The 16,346-nt window shown below is 43.3% G+C and overlaps 1 protein-coding gene across 2 annotated transcripts in view; it reads left to right on the forward strand.

The window, feature by feature from the left end:
* The window catches only part of rftn1a (raftlin, lipid raft linker 1a), a 30,852-nt gene that overhangs the window by 7,022 nt on the left and 7,484 nt on the right, over positions 1 to 16,346 (forward strand). For both annotated transcript variants that reach the window (XM_033637179.2, XM_078175591.1), the window contains exons 3-5: positions 9,205 to 9,388; positions 12,483 to 12,591; positions 15,130 to 15,898. In XM_033637179.2, the coding sequence (XP_033493070.1) occupies positions 9,205 to 9,388; positions 12,483 to 12,591; positions 15,130 to 15,898 (1,062 nt within the window). The remainder of the gene's footprint in view (positions 1 to 9,204; positions 9,389 to 12,482; positions 12,592 to 15,129; positions 15,899 to 16,346) is intronic.

Genomic DNA, 16,346 nt, shown 5'->3' on the forward strand with positions numbered 1-16,346 from the left:
TGAGATGATTGAAGATGACATGGCTGATGTTAACAGAGGTGGCCGTAGCACCCACTGGTCCCCCCGACAAAAATAATTGAAGGCCGATAAGTGTCTTAAAAAGACCGTGGCACCTTCATCTATTGACCAAGCGTGAAGGTAGTGTTATGTAGTAAAACTAGACAACCTAAGGCATCCATTGGTACCAGCGTTGTCATGGTAGCTTGTCAAGGGGGCTAAAAAACTCTCCAAAGTTAGGCTACATTTTCTTAACGGAACAACTTTCATGCCCATTTCCAAAGGGGTCCCTTGAACTCTCACCTCAAAATATCTGAATGAAAATGGGTTCCATGGGTACCCACCAGTAAATGTTTTGTTCCTTACAATCAACGTACTCCTTAAAACTGAAACTGTATGTTTGTTTTTTTAAGGAAAAGGACAAGCAGCCTATTTGAGACCAGTTCAGACCAATGATTCGCAACGAGACAAAACTGTTTTAGAATGTTGTAGAGAAAAGTTGCAGTGGTGTGAACTGGTCAGTATGAGCTCACCTGCAACTCAGCTGGTCAAATTGCCAGCGGCTTCTTTTAGAACATAAGGCTGGTCACGTGTTTCTACAGCCAGTTGGCTTGTAGTGAAGCTTGTCAAGTTAGAATGGCCGCAGATGGCATGTTTACTTGCTGCTGCAGGTGCTCTGTTGCTGCCGAGCCCTTGACATCCATGCTCACGGTGTGCCAGTGTCAGTGCTTATGCCCCCCAACACACACACATTCTCATTGCCTGATTAATTGGCGCTGGTTATTTTTATTATTGTGGCGTATTTATTTAAACACAGCCCATCTGATGCTCGTTTTGTTTCTGTTTTTTGCCAGCTCATCACTACAACAACTGCAACCGTAGCCAGTATCTCACTATCACTATCCTCATTCATATTTTAAGAAGCTACAAATTATGTTCAGCCACAAAATAAACCCGAAAAGCTGGAAATCAGAACATAAGCACGGAGAGTTGTTGCATAGAGATGATACACTGTTTCATCTAGTGGCATTGGTGTGAACCGGCAAGTTTTTAGAAAGCAGAATGACGCATCGCAAGTGGTAGACTGTTTCAACTCGTCTCGTCATGAGCCTTTGGTCTGACCCGGGCTTAACATGTATGCAGAGATACATAACACAATAAGCCAAGATTGTTGTGAAACTCAAAATGTTATCCGTATAAGTGTGCAGTCTATGCAAATCAGAGAATTAGTAAAATTAACTGTAAAATAAAACACCAAAATTATATCCGTATGCAATTTGTTAACGCTCATGTTGATATCCTTTTCAACTGGCCTATAAACTTAGCAGCATGAGCAAATTCCTGAAATTCAGTTATGGCTTTTGGTTTTGGTGTGCCACCCTGAGATTTTTAGTCGCCCCATCTGGCCACCCCTATAAAAAAATTTCTGGGGGCACCATACATAGCATTTTATGCTAAAAATACCACAATGCAGTGCTTTCTTTGCTCCTTAGCTGACAAAGTGATGATGATTAATAAGTGTCTGAAATCACTCACAGCAGAGCACCTCACTGAGTGTTAATTTTGTCAGTAGGAAACAGTTAATGAATGAGTGACAGAGGAGGCGATTTCAGACACAAAACAAATCTTGGCCGTCAGATGCAGCAGGCAGTCTCCATTCAGATCTGATTCACATTTGTCCCAGTTCCACTCTGGCAGCGGGGGGACAGGCTCCAAGGAATGTGTCTTCACATTTGGTCATGATTCAAAGAAATACCGATTACCTTGTTCTTTTTTAGGTACGCTTGTTTACTTAAGTTTTCTGTTGAACCCTGTTCTGCATCGTCATCCTCGACTCTGGCTACAGCGTTTGTGTGTTCCACTCGTAAAATAGCCACAGTTGCTATTCCAACTTTAACCATTTAAAATTAAATGTTTAGGTCAGCAACTCTGCGGAACTGTGTGTTGTGTGTGTGTGTGTGTTTTTTTCATACTTAAAGTGTCTTGAGGGCGAAAAGTGGCTTATAAGCTGAAGTTGTGTCTTTGTGCGGCTCCTGTTGCAGGGAGTTCAAAGAGTTCTCTAATTCTCAGATTCAGCTATATTGTGCATGCTGTAGCCGTGCTGCCCCCCCCCCCCCCCCCCCCCCCCCCCCCACCTCTGCCTCACACAATGACAATACACTAAAGCTGATGTGTTACAATAACACAGTTGTGTGTGTTTTGGGAATATGAAAAATAGTGATAATGTGTGGGTGTTTGTTTGTGTGTGTGTGTGTGTGTGTGTGTGTGTGTGTGTGTGCATGCTCGCGGCATCTTGAGGATGTTTGATGAGAATCCTCCAGAGGCATCTGGTTACTAAAAATACTAATTCTGCTATTGTGTTGGTGTGGACTGCGAAGAGATAGAAGGGAGGGATGGAGCGAGGGGAGAGAGAGGCGAGGAGGAGGAACAGATAGTGTTATAGAGTGGATAAAAAAAAAAAAAATCACCCCCTTTTCCTTATGGCTTAATGTTACTACAAGCCTGCTCTGTGCACTCCATCACCCAACAAGCTGAAGCAGGTGCAAGTAGCTCACTGAAGTCCTTTTTATTTTTTAGAGGACTTTCCAATGCAACACTGTAACAGACAGCAGGCAGAACACCACAGCCAAGTGGCAATGGTCTGTTTGCCAGTCGGCTTCATTTTCAGCCAGCCCTATTATGTTTGGCAAATTGGTTAGGCTGTAGTGTTGGCTGAGAGAGATCTGGCAACTCGGAATGGTGGTGGTGACCAAAACAGACAATAGACATGAGGATTTACTCGTCTTTCTCTTTGCTGAAGGCAGGAGCAGATAAATTGTCTAATCGCACGGTCAGCAGCGGCACACACATAGATACAGAAAGACCGCACACACACACACACTGTTCAGACAAGCAGTGATGGCGGCTCATTCACACTCACACAAAACACTTTTATAGCACTTTAGTCAACAGAGTTAGTGTTATCTTTCAACCGACAGGCAGGTCATTTATATGGTAAACTCACTGACGCCACCTGAGCTGCTTAAGATGGGTATACTCTATTTTAGGATAAACACAGCTACTGTGAATTGATTGTGTTTATGTGTGTGTGTGTGTGTGTGTGGTTGTGAGTGGGTGTATGCCTGCCTCTCTCCGTCTCTCTCCCCTCTCCATTTGTGATAGAGAGACCAAGAGAAGTGAAGGATTCCTGAAGGATTATCTGATTGTTTGTGGAGATTGAGAGACCTCATTCCCAGCAAAGGGATTTATTTGTATTTGTGCGTTTGTCCGTGTGTGTGTGTGTGTGTGTGTGTGTGTGTGTGTAGGAGGCAGATAGAGGAATCTGTATGTCAGTCCATGACATTGAGGAAACCCACGGTCAAATCCATGCTTTAATTCAATTTGGCTTCCATTAATGATATTATTTCCCTGCCAGCGTGACTTGATGACTCCTACACAGTAATGAAAAACAAACATCTATGCCGGCACTACTCTGAGATATGTGACGCTAGGTGGCTGTTTATTAAACTAAGTTGTGCTCTCTGGAAGAGGAGCGAGAATGAAGAGGAGTGCAGCGTGGTTTGTCACTTGACCTTTGACTGCTGAGTGATGAAACTCACCAGAAACAGTACTGCTGATATTATAGCATCAGCCTTTGTTTTATGAGCTTTGCTCTGACTGCAGGAGCACTATAGCTGAGAAATATTTCCGTGTGACTAAGCCCGACTCGCTCACACTGGGTCAGAGCGACCCTGTGGTGAGCACAGGGAGGATGAGGGAAAATGTGTTCAGTGTTTCAGGCATTTGGCCTGCGCTTCACACATGGAGCATTTATGTGAATTTCAGCTCCAAACCAATGTCTTATTCTCTAGAACTGTCTTATTACTCTCACCAATTTGCTGTACCGTGACATGCACCTTTACAATAGGTGCCATGATCTTCATTATTCCCATTTTAGCATTGATTGGTTACCTTGACATGTCGCCATGAATGTCAAGTATGAAATGTAACAGCCAGGTGTGACATTTTAACCCTCCTTTGTGTTGAGGCTGTGCTCAGATAATGAGCATAAGAAAGCGCATAGCATGAACAGAAAAGAGGCAGAGTGGAGAGGGGGAAAAAGGCAAAGTAGAAAGGCAGAATAAGTCAAGGAGGTGCAACAGCGAACAGAGGGTGAGAGAATGAATGGCGCATAAAAAAATGAGAGATACCAGCAAGCGTTAGTCGGGTCTAGAGCGAGGAGGGAAGTGGCGTGTCTCGAGAGCGAGGAGGTGTGAGAACGAGCGAGCGGGAGTCAGAATCTGAGGATGTGTGAGGAAGTAAGTTAGGTGTGATGCTGCGTGACTAACGCCGGTCTCTGGAGCAGACAGTGAGGAGCTGAACTCTGCTGATGACTTTCTGCCGCCCCGCAGAGACGGAGACCCACTCGGCTCATTAAAACTTACAACATGTGTCTAATGCTCAGCGGCGTGTGTGGGCATGTGTGCTTGTGTGGCTTTTTGCTACTGTATACCTGTGGGCAAGTTTATTTTGATTGGAGGTGTATGTCTGCTGTGCTTGTGTGTGTACACAACCTACACCTGGATGCTGTGATATATATTTTCCTCTGTTGACAAAGACTAATACATTCCCTCTGCCTTATGTGCTGCATCTTTCCTATCTGATGTATTTGGCTCAGAGAGCGCACGAAGCACAAATCCATCACTTTGCGAGATCTTTGCTGCCTGACACACTTTTCCAGGCAAACTCTCTTTTTGTCGAAATGGTTGATCTGACTTCAAACCATTTTTCTAGATAATTTCTTTGTGCACTTTCAGTCTTATACAAACCAATAGCCAAAATAAATATTATACATTTCTGCAAACCACAGGTATATAGCAGATATGTTGAAACTTAATGTTTCTTTATGTTGCAACAATGCTGTGGTTAAATGAAGTTATGTTTAAGCACAAAAACTACCTAGTTATGGTTAGGGAAAGATCATGTTTTAGCTTAAAAGCATGGTTTTAGTGCCCCAATCACGGCTGTAAATGCCACCAGTATCTCGTAGAAAAAACAAGATTTGGTGGCAAAACTGCTGCTGGAAATGCCACCAGTGTCTTGCTAAGATAAACACCAAGTATCGGTCGCAAAGCATGGCTGGAAGTGCACTGGTGTCTCACCAAAAAAACACCCAGTTTTGGTGCCACAATCATGGCTGAAAATACTGCCACTGTCTCACCAAAAAACACCCAGCTTTGGTGTCATAATCAAGGCTGGAAATGCTGCCATGTGTCGCTAAAAAACTCCCAGTTATGATGACAAAATTGCTCCTGGAAATGCTGCAATGTGTCATTAAAAATCAACCAGTTTTGGTGGCAACATTGCTGCTGGAAATGCTGCTGATGTCTTGCTAAAATCAACCTGACATGCTGCAGATGTCTTGCTAAAGTTTTGGGAGCAAAGTCGCAGCCGGAAATGCCGCAGTGTGTCACTAAAAAACACCAGGTTTTGTCCTTTGTTGGTCTCGCCCAGTGGTCTGCAGCCATCTTGCCTAGGTGTCACCCCCCCCATGGTTGAAACAATTGTACAATGCCAACATTTTCCTCTGGCGACTGGGCTTGGAGAGAATACGGCACGCTCACAGTATCACATGTACATTGGTGCTGTATGTGCCTTAAGTGCCACACTTTGTTCTCCGGCTTGTACTGTACTTGTCAGCCATTATTGTCAGAAATTTCCTTTTAAGTGGGCCTTCTGAGGAGCTCAGACCCCATTTTGACAAAGCTCAGATGCTGACCAACAACTCTCACAACCCCTGTGGCTGCATTCCGAAAACAGTGGGGAGCTCCTGGCTTCAGGAAGCTGATTATTTTATAGTCACTGTTTTGGCACATATCCTTGTCTAAAACCTCTGCAAGTCATTAGAAGGCTATTTAAATCAACGTGAACCTCCAGCAAGCACAGGGATAAGCCTTGAGGGTGGCTGTGAGTAGTAATCCCCATGCATCACCTAGCAGGCTTAGTGCAAACTCTTTCTTTCCCGTTCACACATGCACACAGGCAAAAGAGATGGCCCATACACACTCGCTGAGATACAGTGGCACACATACACCACAGAATATGCTTTACAGTACACACACAGAAATTCAAGGATTTTGTACAAGGAATTAATAAGCCTTTTCAAGCACCTACAGAAAGGGGGATGACTCGCACAACTCTGAATTCAGCTTGTGAAATCCAGGGTCAAAAAGTGAGGCGTCGCTTGGGACATGTGGCGGCTGTCATGTGGTCAAAGCTTCAGGGTGGAGATGGAAATAGCAGATTGGGTATCAACAGCTGAATAGCCGCTTGGCAGCGTCTTAGGTACGTTAAACAATGCACCCTTGAACTTGGATGTCTGTATCTCCCTTTTAGACATGCATGTATGGATGCAAATGTTTCCAAGCTATTATATATCCTCAAGCATACACTTCCACTTCTTCCTCTGTTCTCTGATCCTCAAAGTCACAAAAACACTTCACTACATCAAAACATCCGTGTTAAATTGAATTTGTGAAGAAAACCTTGTTTTTCTCACATGCCTCTGGTGAACGAAGAATCCAAAAACAAAGACGTCTTGATGAATTTAAGCAAAAAGGGTCCACATTTAAACCGCAAAACTATATAAAAACATGTTTACAAACCATCACACAACTCATGCAGTATAATTCAAGTCATTTATCCAGTTGTATGCTCAGTAAGTCTTCCCAAAGAGACAGCCCTTCCAGATTCGGAAGTGAACTCAAAGTGAAACTTGTGCTCTCTTCCAGTTATTCATACCAAGACTTCCTCTTCCATGCACCAGTTATTTCAGCCTATCTCTATAAACAGATATTTGCATATGAATGCAGATACTAAAATCAAAGGTTAATGTAAAGGTGGATCATTGTCAAGAGCCAGAGGGTTCAGAGATTGCATTTTGGCCCATGCATTTTGCTTCTCCACCCAGACTGTTTACCTGACACTTGAATGTGATTGGTCAATACTACACGGACTGCAAAAGGAAACCCGAATGTTATACCGTTGCCTACAGATTATATATACATATTCAGATACCTGTTTATAGAGATTAGGTAGTGGTAGACCAGCAGCTCCTGTGTACAGCAAGGTAAAATGACTGTTTTTGTCAATGGAGTCTGGCTTTGAAGAGAGCACGGATAAGTTTCACTTGAAGTCCAGCTTCCCATAGTTAAGGGCTGTCTGTTTGGGAAGTACTGAGCATATGACTGGATGAATGAGACTTGGATTATACTGCCTGAGCTACATGAGAGTTTGTAGACAAATGTTTTGATATAGTTTTATTGTTGTTGAATTTTCTCTGTTTTTGGATTCTTCGTTCACCGGAGCATGTGAGAGAAACAGTTTTTCAATTCAGCATAACACGGGGTAAGTAATTAATATACACATGTTCATTAGAGGGGTAAAGTATTCCTTTAAAGATTCATGCTCACACACACACACTCTTTTGCACACTCCTAACACTACACAACCCTGCCCCTTACTAGCTGGCACTATAAAACTCCACCCGGCTTTTCTGCCCCTGAGCCGTTCCCATGTTCCCATTCTGGAGTGGAATTGCAGCCTCCCTTTAAATCCCACTGTGGCAGACAGTATAAATGAAGTCGCTTCCCAGCCTAAAGCGCTGCATAACACTCTAATAACTTCTGTATGTCTTGCCTGAATTAGCTGCGATGCCTTGCCCGCGTCTTGTCGGTGGGTGAGTGCCAGCCGTGCACAGCTAATGACAGCTAATGACTGTTTACGGTGAAAGGATCGTTGTTATCCCCCCACCGCCACCCCACCCCAGTCTCCAGCTGTTATTATTATTATCATCACTGTACTGCTTTTGATAAGTCCCCACAGACACCCGTTTAAGTGTTTGCTTGATGAAAGGCTCTCATGGCTCTCAAGCAGTTATGCCAAGATGATGTGATGGTCGTATTTTCTCAGGGAGTTTTTCTCCCATTGTTTTAACTGTGATGGGAGTCAGGAGAGTGTGTGTTCACGTGCTTGTATCCTAGCATGCTGGCCAGCCTCTCGCATGTGTATGTTTGCATGTGTGTGTGTGTGTGTGTGTGTGTATGTGTGAACACACCAGATGATGGAGAACAAATTGAAAATGAGATGGCTTGCACATCTTTTTTTTTTCTCCCTCTGTGTGTGCATGTGTGTGTGTGTTTTTGTGTGGGTCTAGTTAATTTATTCAGGTTATTTTCTCTTCTCCAGACCCATGCAAATGAGATTGAATGGGAAAGGATGACAAGCATTCAGGCACAAACAGACAGCCTCATCTCTCTGCTCTCTCTCCCTCCCTCTCCGGCACTGCTAACTGCCTCTCTCTTTCTGTGTCTCCCTTTTCTTCACTTCTCTCATCTCTTTTTCCATGCTCCCCTCTCTCTCTCTCTCTTTCTCACACACACCTGGCTTCACTCAGCGATTCAGCAACACACAGCCATACGTGCATGTGTTCCCTTAAAAGCCCCGTGAACAGAGAGGGAGCTTTACTACAATGCGCCGACCCTGAGAGGGCGGTTCTCACAAACATTGCGCTCTCCCTGGTGGATTTGCTGTGACAGTTTGCTCCCATACGATAAGCTCCGCTAACCATTTCCACTGAAGTAAAGGGGTTTTCTTCCCATTGTGTTTGTTAATAAGGGAACTGGCTCTGTGTTAGTGATTGCTGCTAATACCACACGCCCAACAGGCAATGTGATAGCATTGTCTTTCCAACCTTTTGATGTATGTGTGTGTGTGCATTTCTGACTATACTCAACTGCCTGATTGTATAGGCAAGACTGTGTTAATCTGTGCCTGTGATATGGATGAGTGTGTGTTTCCAGCATGCATGTGTGTGTCTGCATGTGTGTTTTCCAAAAAGCCAGACTGCTGGTGACAGTGAGGACAGAGGCTAATAGTTCTGGTGTAATTAGTTTCAGATTTAGCGTGAAGATGCCATGTGTTGTTGTTCAGGGGGAATTATCATAATGAAACATGCTCGGTCTTTGTTTCTTCACACCCTTTGTCCCTCTTCCTCTTTCCCCTTATTTTTTCCTCCCTCTTTCTCTTTGTTCCAGCTTTTCTCCACTCCTCTACTATTTCCCCTGCCTCTTCTGCAACCTGTCATTTCCATGTGTTGACCATTTCCCATTACCCCTTCTTGTCTAACCATGTTTTTCCTCCATCCCCTCTCACCCGTTCTCCCTCCAGAGGTGCCGGTGTCATCCGTGCTTTGTCTCTCCTCTGTCAGAGAGCTACCAGTTCAGGTCAGGGAGCTCTACGCACAGGGTTTTGTCCTGGTCGCCGTCCACCCCTTTGTCCATCCTTGCGGTCCTCGCCATGCACACATCCAGCGGCAGCTGCACCGGGCCGTGCTGGTCCGAGAGACGCCAAGGTACACAAACTAAACACACCCTTGTCTTCAGCAGGAGTGCCACTTAAATAGATTGACTGTATGGATTTATGTGGCAGATTGATTAAGATAAATGAGATGATTCATTTGCAGCCAGAGTTAGACAGTACTTAGAAGGGAGCAGCTTTTGCAACTTCATTGTTTTGACATGGAAGCCAATTGAGACCCATTACCACAAGCAAAATTCTGCACCTCACCTCTTTTCTCTTGATGTAAAATTAATTGCCGATGAGTCAGCCACAAAAAAAAATTGTCTAACTTTAGCTCACTGTCCCAGTTCTTTCACTTTTGACTGTACATGATAATATACTGTACTGTGTGACTACACTGCATGCTGTGTATCTCCTCTGTAACCCAATTATTCTCTAGTTAAAAACTACAATATTCACAGTCATAATTCAGTGGAACATTATTGTCATAACCTCCCCACTATCAGCTGTACAGCATGCAAGCTGAGCTTTATTCTCAGCGTCTTATCATGGAAGTTATTGACACATCTGCTCCAAACACCATGTACATGTATGCAGAGGAGTCCTTTTGGTGGATACATTTGTAGCTCCATTCCAATTTGAGTCTTGAATAATGTCAATTTTCTCAATCTTAGAAGCAGTCTGCCCTAAAATATTTATCATTTTAGTTATTTCACTGCTGGAAGGATGGTCTTTTCATGACACTGGGCTGTCTATTCTGTAGAAAGATGCAGATGATTTTGAAATCGGTGCTACATGACCAGGAAAAAAAAGTGAAAAGGGGCTGTGGCATTCTCTTTTGCTCTAGAGGTAAAGAAAAGTGACAACTACCAGAATGCAATGTGCCACACTGGACCAGTAAATGCTTCTTCTGGTGGGTGATGTGATGCATCTTGACCGTTGTGACACAGGAAACAATAAAGTGGCCGACTGGTCATACGTCTTCTCAAATTACAGCTAAGCAGTAACCTAAAATATGTCTCTGAAAAACTCAAGAAATAGGCAACACAGCAACTGTTGGTTTATATTCGATCAGCGCTGCTTAGTTTTACGGTTGAGGGTCAGTATTTTTAGCCTCTATTTTTACAATACAGGAAATGGTACAGTGCCCACTTGCTGTTCATAAAGTCTTGTATTAAAGCCAAACAGTGCACTAAAATTTGTTTCTGAAGACATTTTAGGAGAGAAATATGATGATATCATGATACAAAGCTGGTTGAAAATTGGCAAAGTATCCCCTTGAGTAGCTGTCTTCAATAATTCCTAGCTATTGGTTATTATTTTCCCCCAGTTCCTCATAATGGCAGTAGCTATGCTAGCGGCATGGCTCTGGATGGCATTGACCCCTTTGTTCCAGACTGGAATATCTCAACAGTGTGATAAAGTTTAGCACACACATATTCATGGCTTCCAGAGGATGAATCCTACTGACTTTGGTAATCCCCCAACCTTTCATCTCGTGCTTCCAAGGGGTCAAAGTAATCAACCATTCATGCGTTCATGTCCTCCTCAGGTTGAGTTGTTATGACTTAGGTGATCCCTTAACTTTTCATGTAGTGCCATCATCCAGTCAAAAGACTACTAACTAGTTTCTAGCAACCTCAGCTGTACTTGGTGTTTATTAAACTGAAGCAGGGAAATGGTCTCTGACCCCTGTGCACCCCAGGAGGAGCTATGGGGTATGACACATGTAACTCGAGTGTGCATCAGCTATTGAGTCTTTCGGTAGGTGCAGCATGTTAGCATTGTCATCGTGAGTGTTTGCATGCTGACATTAGCATGGCTCTTAGTCTTATTTATTTGCTCTTAAAATTATTTGTACCAAATATTGATTTGTAATAAAATGTCTTCAGAGATAAAGTACCATATAACTCACAGGGATCTTATACCGTAATATTTGTTGTCGCATTTTATATACCATTTCCTAAAACACATTTATTTTCTGACGTTTTCAAAACATGTGAGTGACCTAAAAGACATCAAATGATCTACACTCCCTCCAACATATTTGACATTAGCTAACAGAACTTTATGATAATTTGGATGAAGAAATGTCTCTATTGTACAGAGACGGAAACCCCTGTGGATCAGTCTTTGTGGCTTTTCACTCAGACAGCCATATGTTGTCACTTACTCTTTGCAATTAAAGGAGTTACTTTGCTTAGCCAACAGTTTTGGGCATCCTGCCGCGTACTGTGTCCTCTTTGTAATGCGAATTCAAGGAATAGCATATTGTATACACACTCACTCACGCACAAACACCGACACACATACACTCTAGTGCACAGACAGGTGCCGCGCTGCTCCTTTGATGCCCCTCCTGCCAAGTGGTCCTGCTGCTTCCTGGCACCTGTCACCGTGGAGACGGCTGATTGCATCATCAGCGCTCGCCAGAGGGGAACGGTGCGCTGAAAGAGAGAAACCATCTCTCCATCCTTTCATCTGCTTTCTTCAGTGATGGCCGTCCCCCTTTTTCTTTTGTCCTCCTCACCCCCCTCTGTCCCCTGTAACTCCGCCTTTTATCTCCACATCGCCGCCATCCCCTTTCATCAAAAACTCTAAAAATGAAAGCAAAAAAAATCTGACAGATCTACTGTTTCAAATCTAGCTGAGAATGTCACTCACGCCTCAGAGCACAAGATATTACCACGGCCTTCCCACTGACCTCAATCCAAATCTGAAGAGGCGTATCTGAATACTCCTTTTATGATGGTGTCTTGCAGTGGGAGCAGAAGGAAATTCAGTCCCTTTTTCTATCTAATGAGTCTATTGTGATTGTGGTGAATGTGTGCTCCCTTTAAATGGAAAATTCAGCCTGTACCAGAACTGACATTATGCTTCTGCTGTGATCATTCTGGGTCAATGAGTGCTCGTGAACATGAGCATGTCAGCCAGAATCTCATTTAGACTGTAATGTTACTGGGTGATGGAGCTGGAACTCTGGTGATAATGGACAGGAAACCAAGCTAAAAGAAATGTAATGTAACATATGAGAACATTTGACATTTCTCTGGTTCATAAGAGCAGAATTGGACTGAACTAAATGACACCTGATTGATGTTTTCTACAAAATATTTGTTTAAATAATTTCATTTCTCACACTGCAGTTCTGAGAAAAGCCAACTGAGGTGGGCAAGACACCGTCTGGAGACAGATGTGTGTGTGGCAGGTCACCAGGCTGCTGACCCAGAACTGATCCAGAGCTACGTCAAGAGGGTGAGTTCAATATTTTGCTAGCAGTGTTCTACAAATTATATCTAGGGGGTAAAAATAATTTTAGAATAAATATTTTTTATCGTAACTACAAGGTTAGGTCACATTGGATCTTTGTGCATTGTGGCTTTGAAGGAATACTTCATCCACAAAATGACTATTTGTATATCAGTTACTCTCCAAGTGTCACCTTAGATTTGTAAAGAAAACTGTTTTATCGCATGGCTCCACGGTAGGGTTGGCCTGAAAGCAAAACATGGGAACTCGGCTTGGGTCTTGAGAAGCTGTAGCATTTATTCACTGGCAAATTGTACACGCATTGCATTGCTATGTTTCACTTCATACTCCGGTCGCTGCAGCCTCACTGTCACCGTTATCACACACTAGCTCACCTGCTTTCTCCCTTCGACCCTCTCACTCCTCACATAATCGAGTACCAAAATTAAAGCACTGAAAGCTATGTTATGATTCAGTCTGGTTGGTACCAGTCATACAGGAACTGATGCTGCATTGGCACTGGGTTTCAGTACCCAACCCTACTCCATGGTAAACGAAGATTCCAAAAACAGTGAACATTCTTGATGAATTGAATTAAAGGGGGGGCATGTTTAACAAGAGATAAACTATATCAGAACATTTGCAACATTTGCAAACTCTCACACAACTCCTGCAGTTTAATCCAAGTCTCATTCATCCAGTCATATGCTCAGTACTTCTCTAACAAAGACTTATGGATAAGAGAAGTGTGCCTAGGCAAGCGCATGTGCTTGAACTCGGCTTGTGCATTCCATTGAGTTGCACCCTACTCGTCCATATGTAAGACTGTTTATGCACTGAATGTTTCAAAACAGACAATGAAAATATTTTAAATCAACACTTGTTATTTGTGGCAGAATACTAGGGATGCACTGATCCAACTTTTCCCCCTCAATACTGATTCCAATACCTCAGCTTCGGTTATTTGCAGTTGTAGATTTGATACCAGTGCTCTTTTTTCTCACAAGGTAACATGAGGCGTGGGATTGCTGTGGCATTAAAAGCCCAGTTCGCTGCCAGTTGTTTTCCACACTATTTTTTATTGGTTGAGTCACGCAATGTCATTTGAGTCAGCATCAGTTGGCGCTGAAGACGACAAGTTTTAATGTGACTGAGTTAGAAAGAAGTGAGCTTAGCCGACCTCTGTTGCCTGCAGTTCATCTCTGCTTGTCTGACAGTGCTCTAGGTAGTGTTAATCAGTGGATGCTTTTTAGAGTCCACCCCTCCCTCCTGTTCATGCTGTGCACTTGTGTTCGTGTGTGCCTCTCATGTTGGCGTAACACTGCTGTGACAGTGAAGGAAACATTACGGGGCTCAAAGGGCTACAGGCAACTGCCTATTATTGCCTGTCTGTGCCATATGGTAACCCCTGCCTCTGAAAAATAGATGGAGGAAAAAGATCAGCAAAACATACCAGATTCCCACTAGTTGCGTGTCCTGTGACACCACTCACCACCGTGTAACTAGGAGACAGAAGGAGTATAATGAATAGAAGGTGACAGAAGGTATGGTAAACTATAATGAGACAGACTTAACCCTAAGATACCCTGCCAAACACTGCGTCATCACTGGCATTTATCAGCTGTAAAACTCACTTTCAGTCTCTCTGCTCATGAATTCTCCAACAGTCCTACAATGGGAAATGAAAATGTGCTCTATTGAATAGATTTGCATCTGAACACCCATCGAGCACAAAGGGAAACCTGATTGGATGGAAATGCACATCACTGTGTATAATGTGATAGGCTTCGGCAGCGTGACATGAATAACCAATCAGATCACAAGCTGCCAGAGAGAGTTCGAGATAAGAACCCAGGAGCGGTACCGGGCAGACAGAGTGACAGGCTAGTGTGTGTGTGTGTGTGTGTGTAGTTTTTAAATTCTATATTTCTTTCTCCAGCACCCGCTATCCCACCCACTCTCAATCTGTCTCCGGACATGCTTATCAGATAAAACTGTGAGACTTCCTGTAATTGCAAGCGTGTCGGGTTGGTAATAGAGAGACTGTTAATATATGTTATGTGTGTGTGTGTGTATGGATGAGTGAAGTGTCAAAAGTACTGGGTAATGGGGAAGGATGTGTCTCATTATTGTTTGGTGGTAGTTTGCAATCTGATTTCTCTCCCATTGAGCCTGTCTAAAACTGTCAGCCCAAATATCAACTGACAATTAACCACCAGAGCTCCATGGGAGGGAGCGGCACACACACACACAAACACACACGCTGTCACATGCGTACACACACGGATGCGTTGAGATAATGAGGTCCTTTTGTCATTTGAATATTTGATCTTTGCAGATGATTAGGTAGGTTGTTATTTTGCAGAATATCTACTGTGCGTACGTCAGCCTTTGTTTGTGTTTAAATGAGGCTTTGTTTGTCTGACTGTAGTAGAAGAGACCGCGCAAATTTATTTGTGGTGCTGTGAATGACGTTTTTATTCATGCGTCACTCAAAACATATCCTAATAGATTTCATTGTGTGAACGTATGCCGCACCTGCAGATCCAGGATGTAGCAGAGCAAGGGGTGATGTTTGTGGGCTTTCTGCAGCAGCCAGGTGGAGGTCCCAGTTATCTGGGGCATTGGGACCCTGAAGAGCTGTCCTCCTTACATTCAAGCCCTTCGCCCATACGTCGACACCCCTTCAGCGCCAACACCAGCCCGACAGATCCCACAGAGCCACGTCATAATGACACAGAGCCTGACCATCGCCACTTTGAACTTGACGAGTTAGATCATGAAAGTGTAGAACGAAACACACATGAGCACAAGACAAGAGAACCGGATTTCAGTCCTCGAAAACCCATCCAAAGTTTAGAGTTTAACCAAGATGAGTCCAGTGAGCACATCCAGAACCTACAGATGAGCCTTAAAGAGTCACTAGAATCAGTGAACCAGCCTCAACATCACAGGAAACCCAGTTCAGACACAGTTCAGTGGGGTCCGAATCAAACCCCAGCAGAAGCCCAGGGGAACCAGGTGTGTCCCAGCCCTCCAGAACCTGCAGGTATGATCAGACACCAGAGGGGCCATCTACCTGACCTCACAGAATCCACAGAGGAACACTTTAACCTTTCCAACCAGAGAGAGAGACAAAGTTCAAGCTCTGAGAGCTGGCCCAGCTCTCCAGAACTGCATCGAGACCATGAAAGAAAGTCCAGCTCTGCCTGCACAGATGGGCAAAGCAGAGTGACGACACACAACAACAACCATATACGACTCAAGGGTTCTGAGAAGGACAAGAATGCAACTTCACCACCAGCGCAGGGTAGTAAGTAACCAGTTTCCTGTTTGTACTTTAGTCATTAGACAAATTATCATTCACAGTTCCCTCAAATCTTTAAAAACAGATGAAAGGCATTGAATTCATTAATCTAAAAATAAGGCTTCTATTGGTATGATAATGTCTTTTTTTTTGTTTTACATTTTTTATTTTTATTTTGTGAGAGCAAAGTGTTACAATGCTTACATTCAGACAATATACAACAGTACCTCTTCTGCCGCTCACAATTGTAATTTTTTGTTTACAAAACAAGAATCAAAATACATAAAGTCAAGCTTATATTTGAGAACTTCGATCGTTCTGGGAAAGATAGACATATACATTAGAGAGAAATTAAAAAAAAGGTCTACCAGGGGGATTTGAAATAAATTCTAAGTACAACAAGACTAATTTTTAGGCTGAATAAAACATCAAATAATAAATAAATACAAAAACA

The sequence above is a fragment of the Epinephelus lanceolatus genome, chromosome 16 (assembly GCF_041903045.1).
Source record: "Epinephelus lanceolatus isolate andai-2023 chromosome 16, ASM4190304v1, whole genome shotgun sequence".
NCBI lineage: Eukaryota > Metazoa > Chordata > Actinopteri > Perciformes > Serranidae > Epinephelus > Epinephelus lanceolatus.